The 7154-nt window shown below is 41.6% G+C and overlaps 1 protein-coding gene across 1 annotated transcript; it reads left to right on the forward strand.

The window, feature by feature from the left end:
* Nucleotides 1–3453: 3453 nt before the first annotated feature.
* Nucleotides 3454–7035, forward strand: C3AR1 (complement C3a receptor 1). Its single transcript, XM_080620995.1, has 2 exons — nucleotides 3454–3475; nucleotides 5050–7035. Exon 2 carries the CDS (start codon nucleotides 5057–5059, stop codon nucleotides 6173–6175), a length of 1119 nt encoding a protein of 372 aa, XP_080477121.1. The 5' UTR covers nucleotides 3454–3475; nucleotides 5050–5056; the 3' UTR covers nucleotides 6176–7035.
* Nucleotides 7036–7154: the final 119 nt, after the last annotated feature.

Raw genomic sequence — 7154 nt, forward strand, 5'->3', positions numbered from 1 at the left:
GATACAGAATGACGTGAACGTGCAGCTTCCTTTTCCCCTTCCCTTCTGCCAGCTGAGGGGGTGCCTTGCCAAGCTGCGCGCTGGGGTGGGCAGATAGATTTGAACCATTTCATGCACCCCACACAAGAACTCCTAGGAATACACAGCACCAATACTCAATGCAGGTACGTGCCACAGTGTAAAAGAAGGCTCTGCCTCCCTGCTTGCAATATGTCGCTGTTATATTGCTTGCCAGACTGCCAGAACTAAGGCAAAGAAGCCAACGAGACCAACCCTGGAGAGCTGCCTGAAGAAAGCCTATAAAACAGTACAGAATTACTTTCCTACTATACTGGCTTCACAGTCTAATATAAGGGCTTTGTGTGGGCCAGGCGCTTGTGTGCATTTGTTAGCAGTATTTTATAGGCTTTTGTTCAGTGTAGATTCATTTACTTGGGTTTTTCTTTATACTTTCGGTTACCCATATCATCCCTGGAGCCATGAATTTAATTGTGCAACATGAAAAAGTGTAATATTTTTGTTTTCAAACTTCTACCTGATAATTTGATATGTCCTAGTTCTAGTGCTGTAAGAATTTATGTCACCTTCTTCATGTGTCTCTCATACTGCTACCTAGATGTTTCTTTCCCAAGGTGAATCATTCTCATCTATTTAGCCTGTCCACCAAAAGAAGCCATTCTGAGCTATGGCTGTCTAGTCATAATTTTCTGTATCATTTGTGATTCTCTAATTGTTTTTAAGATTGAGGATCGTTACAGCATTCAATATTCAAGAAGCAACTGAATGCTTCTGTTATATTTAAACTTTTGATTAGTATTGGTTTTTCACAAACCTTTCTGCAGTAACTGCTAAGTTTTTTCTTTGAATGGTAATAACTTATTTACATCACTCTGTGTAGTTACGGTTGCTTTTCCAAATTCAATAATTTGCAACTGGCAATATCAAATTTCACCTGCCTCTTTATTATGGTGTCATTCAGTGTGCCACTATCTTCCCACAGTTCTTCTAGAAGGACAAAATCTCAGATGAGAGAGTGGCCAAGGGCCAACTTCTCTAAGGCATATGAGGAAAGATGCACAAGCAGCACTAGGGCACTGGGAATACATCTCCCATTCAATTTCCACTGAGACTTAACTAGCAGAGAACATAACATTTTCTTTTATAAACAAGCATCTCTCGACCTAGAAAATACAAAGCATTGCCAAAAATAGCTAAAGTTTTGGGTTTTGTTTTGTTTGTTTTTTAAAGGATTAAGTAGTGAGGTTGAAATCTTGAAGGAGAACATATTTAAACTCGGACTATGAAAGCAATGGAGGATTCATGTTCTTCCCACACAGAAATCTTCAATGATTGAAAACCAAGCAGTAGCAGAAATCTTAGCTGGGACTCTACAATATTCAATCATATGAGGTGTGCAAATAAAAAGGCCTACACAAGCAGAGTAAAATGTCCATGCCAATCCATAGGTAGCCTCATAATAAACCATGCAGAAGAATAATTTGGGCTTTTGTTTTTTTGCATTTGTTTTGCTTATGTAAAAAAAAAAAAAATAAGGCATTGTCCAAGAATGGATGGACCAAATATTTGGAATTTTCCTTCTCTGCCCAGAAGGTACAGGGGAACCAGTCTCACAGAACAACTCATGAGATAACTTAAAGGTTAACCTCAAGATTATTTTTACAAAACAATCCAACTACTATTACAAATGGTGTTTCCTTCCCAGAAAGTGCCCTGGCAAAACACTGGACCTGAACACTCAGCCAGTACTGAGAACCTGTTATTGTGAAGAGCTACGTTTAATTATGCACGATCTATAAATGTGCAAATTTTACCAAGCGTGGTTCCCTGCTTGGTATCCAAAGCTTGTGCTTACTTGATTGTACTCAGCAATGTACAAAAAAGCACACTTCAGCGGAGAAAATAGATCCAGAAGAGAAAAAAAGAATGCAGCATAGTGATCTGGGATTGCCATCAAAGCTGCAAGTCAAAGGTCTGGTCTGCTCTATGTAACCATTTTATGGAAGTTAAAAAATGCCTTTTTTCCTCCTGGCACTATCTTCTTTGAGTGTCTTTGTTACTTGGCCCTTTTTGCTGAGGTGCAAAATGCTTCACTAGTCAAATAGCTTAAAAAGCTCATTGATCTGGAAAGCTGTACAGAGAGGTGCTACATCATCTCACCACTGTCCAGGGTGAGCTGGCTAGACTAAAGGTAAAGTGCTGGCTGTGTCAGTGTTGGCTGCAGGGGAGAGGGTTTAACTGAGAAGATCGGAGCTGGCTGCTTGCAAAGGAGAGTTTGAGTAGAACCAGCACATGGTGGGGAAAAGGCTGCGTGTCCCTTTGCCAAAAGGAGCCAATAGGTGTATCCTCCTGCGCACACTTTCTGCCAGGGTCTGAGGAGTCCCCAGTAAAGATGCCAGCTGAGAACAGGATGCAGCTAGAGGAATTTTTGTGGCAGGCTGCTGCCAGCCTGTCCATCTCTGGGGTACAGCCCAGCCCTAGCCTGCCTTCCTGTTTCTGCTTTCAGATTTTGTTTGTGTTGGAGGCGGCATTCCTGTGTTTCACTGAGACATGCTCAGGCATGGAACTCTGCTCCATCCTGGTTCATTTTCCAGACTGAAACCAAAATAGCAAGACTGATTCTTGTATGTCTGAGCTTTGTCACTTCTGTTAGCAGTCTTGGTTTCCTAGATTGGAGGGGTGAGGGGGAACCCTACTGTTGCACATTTGAAATGCCTTGCTCTACATGCCTTTTCTTTTTATAGTCTTGTCACATTTTGTGCTATCAGCATTTCAGTTAAACCACTTCTAACTTTTCATCTGTCAAGTTCCTTCTTTAAAACAACAACAAAAAACCCCTGCCAACAATAAGACTTGAAATACCCTGAAAGGACAGAAATCAGATTTGAATCCCTTTGATGTGACCAATTATGGTTTGCCAAATACAATGTTATGTGTTTGGTAAACTAAGCTGTCTCAAGCTGGGACAGAAGCTGATCTAGATTGATAAGAATCCCAGAAATGGTATTGTCTGTGTAAATGTGCTGATCTGATAAAACATGGAAATGACTACAAGATAACAGATCAGACACCTGATGGCAGGATTTGGAGTTATGAATTACATCAAGCAAAAGTCAGCGTTATGCCAACAGGCAAGATGTGATCTGGTTGTCATACGGAGACTGCAGTGAAGTATGTGTCTGTGCCTCACATTCCCTTGCTTTGTATGATTCTTTGACACAGGGCACTAATTATTTTGATGGTGTTGAGACAGCTTCTTTGGTTTTGTTATTTTATCAGCAGATCTCATCCAAAACTGAGTCATTCTAAGCCTTTCCATCATGGTGAAAGAACATACTTAGCATACACATGCACACACAGGAAAAAAAGCAGTTCCTAAAATGTTATATGAGTTTCTGTTTTCAGTCACTTCAGGAGCAGGACTGATGGACACACTGGAATACCCTGCTTTACTCGGGTAGGTATAATAAACTGAATTCTCCTTTCCTCTTTACCTTTCAATTTCTTATTCTTCACTCCTCAAAACCTCTCCCTCCCCTCCAGTTACCCCCTTCCATTTTCATAACTACATAGCAGCCCTGTTAGCACTTTTGAAAACATAGCGTGGTCATGATCTTCTTATTGATTCATCCATCAGTTTGCTATGGAGTAGGATGTGTATTCCTATCTATCTTCACAGCGTTCCTTGACTCCCTCTCCCCTTCATAGAATCATCTGTAGCCAGTATGGGGAGGCAGCAAAATTCAGTTCTTGTTCTCCAGTTTTCCCTGTAAAAGTTGCTTCTTCATATATCAGCAAGACTTGTTAGGATTTTAAGTTAAGCCCCAGTTGCTGATTTGGATTTTATTTTTTTTTTAATTATATTGATACTTAGTCCTGCACACAACAGACTGGACACAACTGGCATTTAAGTACTGGCATAATAGAGGTTAAAATAGTCAGTCTGGGTTGTTTATGTCTCCTCCGTTGCTTCTGCAGCTGTATTCAGCTCTTACCTATGCAGCTCCCTTCCATTCTGGTAGTGCTTTCAGCAACACAACTGTCTTCATTCACATGGAAAGGGTTAACAGGGATTTTATAAACAATTCTATTAATGCCTAAAGGATGACAATCAGACTCTTTCTCAGTTCTGTCTTGACTTTGCTGGATTTTCTTTCATTTCTAAGTTTACTAATATCTAAGTCCAACAATAATTGAGCAATTAAAAGTTTTTCCATTACTATTCTCACAGTTCTAAAATGTTACTGAAGCATTCTGTGACTCAGTTTAGTTGTCTTGCAATGACACCTCTTCTTATATCTGAAATGCTCAAGAACATTGCTGCTATTGCTCAGTATTTTTTCTTTCTACAACCAAATCTATGCCTGTTCTTCTTAAACCATTAATTTCTTGCGTTTCTTCTCATCAAGACTAGCTTTCCAAGGGACCAGCTGAGAGCTCAGAACAAAAGCAGGGAGAAGGAAGTGCTTACTGAAACTTCCCTAAAAATACCCCTTAGCAAACAGGATTGCTGTCCTGTCTGTTCTATTTATAATGCCCAGAAAGTGGAGCAGGGTTATTTCTTGAAGACAAGCATTGCTTTCTTAACCTAAACCTATTACACTGATTATGCCAAGAAATCACTTGTTTTAAAGGGAAAAGGAACTAAATGCTGACTTACTTTTCTGAAGAAGTGTATACAAAGCTGGAAGTTGATCAGAAAAGACACCTGGTGACAGCGTGGACATGTGAACAGACAGCTCCACTTTGGAGACTAAAAGGAACCAGACTGCAGTTAAGGGGGATGACAGTGACAGGAGGACTTAAGCGTATACAACCCTCCTGTTCGAATAGTGAGGCTTATGTAGCTTAGCCACCATGAGAATGAAGAACATGTATAATGGCCAGATTAGTTAAGCCTTTAGCACAAACTGTCTTTGCACCCTGACAGCTCTGTACTGTCACCTGACTCAGAGATGCTTCCATACAAATAAAGAGAAGAATTGGAAAGGAGGACACGAATTGCTGACTAATTTGCTTTCTGTTTTATAGCTACAGAATGCCTCAACTCCTGGATAACAGCAGTTCACATGAACAGGCTGCTGCTGAACATTATGCATCAGAATCCATTGTCTCCATTGGTATCTTCATCATCATTTTCATCATAGGTATCCCAGGCAACGGACTGGTGATATGGGTAGCTGGTCTGAAAATGAAAAGGTCTGTGAACATTGTCTGGTTCCTAAACCTTGCTGTGGCTGACTTCATTTGCTGCCTATCCTTGCCATTTTCCATTGTTCACCTGGCCCTCCATGAACGTTGGCTGTATGGTTGGTTCCTCTGCAAAGTCATCCCATCAGTCATAATCTTCACCATGTTTGCTAGCGTCTTCCTACTTACGGCCATCAGCATTGACCGGTGCCTTCTTGTGATGAAACCTATCTGGTGTCAAAATCATCGAACAGTGAAATCTGTATTACTAATATGCAGTGGCATTTGGATCCTGGCCTTCATTTTTTGCTGTCCTGTCTTCCACTACCGTGAGACTAGCACTCATGATGGCAAAACTGAGTGTGGGTACAATTTTGGAGATCACATAGTGCCAGATTATGTGGATAGTCCTGTAAATGAGTTACAGGAAGAATACTCACTGTTAGACTACAGTCGTAATGACTCCTGGGTTAACATCTATGAAGGTGATTATTCTATGTCACTTGCCTTAGTGGCAGTAAACATCACTAGGGCTGTCTTCGGCTTCATACTCCCCTTTGGCACAATGGCAGTTTGCTATGCCCTCATTGGTTTCAGAACACATGCAAAACAGTTTCACAAGCCACACAACAGAATGCTGAAAACAATTGTGCTCGTGGTAGCTGCATTCTTCATTTGCTGGGCTCCATACCACGTTGTTGGGATTCTGTACCTTATACCTACTTTTGGAACACGACTGGGGCAGTCATTGATCCTCTGGGATCACCTCTCTACAGCACTTGCATATGCCAACAGCTGCATCAATCCCCTGCTCTATGTTTTTGTGGGGCGGGACTTCAGGGCAAAGGCACGACACTCACTGCAAGGAATCTTGGAAGGTGTCTTTACTGAGTCAACACGTTCCACCCCCTCCTCTCTTCAAAGAAGCAAGACTTCAGCAGAGAAGGACACGAGCAGCACAGTGTAATGCAAGACTTCCGATAACCACTGTAGAGATAGGAGCTATCGCCCTGCAGATCAATCACTCTCCACTTAACAGCTTTCTTTTTTTTTTTTTTCTCCAGCACATTTGATTAATCTGCAGCTCCACACACAAAGCACTGAGATGGTTCAGCTCACAACAGCAAACCCCCTTTAGATCCTACAGAGATGGGAAGTTGAAGTACCAAGAGTAATAATGTCAGGGAAGATGCTTGTGAAGGAGGAGACAGAGTAGTACTTCAACCTTTAAAGATGAAAGCAGGCTTGCAGGATGATTTGTGGTGGGATCATGTAGTTTAACCTCTGAATTGCTAGAGGAGAACATCATTAGAGTTATTTGCATATGTCTACATTCTACATCTCCTGTCTCTGATAAACTGCAGATGAAAGCAACTTTTGATGTCTCCTTGGAATCTGTCATCCTCTTTTCCCTCTCCTTTGAATGTACTTGGGGTCTAAGGGTTGGGTTTTTTCCTCTGAACATTTCCCTAGAGGGTAGTGCTACACTTTCTTACAGCAGTGCATTAGAAGAGCACTTGCCCCAGTAAGGTGCATTGAGCTGCCTTCCATGCCCTGGTAGATGATGCCTAAGATGTTTCTTTGTCCTGGCAAATACACCACTGTACAGCAGTAACTGGTCAAATGCACATGCTATGGCTATATTCATTAGCCTGCAGTCATTCACTCCCTCTGCCACTGGAGTCCCAAATCTTCCTTTTAGGAGGTACATGCAGATGTACCTACTGCATTTTAAAATGGCACACCAGCAGAATTTGAGCAACTGCACTCATTGCTGAACCAGATTAGGTGGCTGCTGGACTGTCAGGCATTTGGTAAAGCCTTGGAATTGAGAAATAATAACCTCCACTATGACCCCAAGAAGGTGGGGAATAAGCCTGTTGCAGTACAGTCATAACCTGCTTTCATGTCTTGCTGGTGGAAGAGGAAAAAATTGTGCCCTGTCA

Source organism: Psittacula echo (assembly GCF_963264785.1).
Source record: "Psittacula echo genome assembly, chromosome: 1".
Lineage (NCBI taxonomy): Eukaryota > Metazoa > Chordata > Aves > Psittaciformes > Psittacidae > Psittacula > Psittacula echo.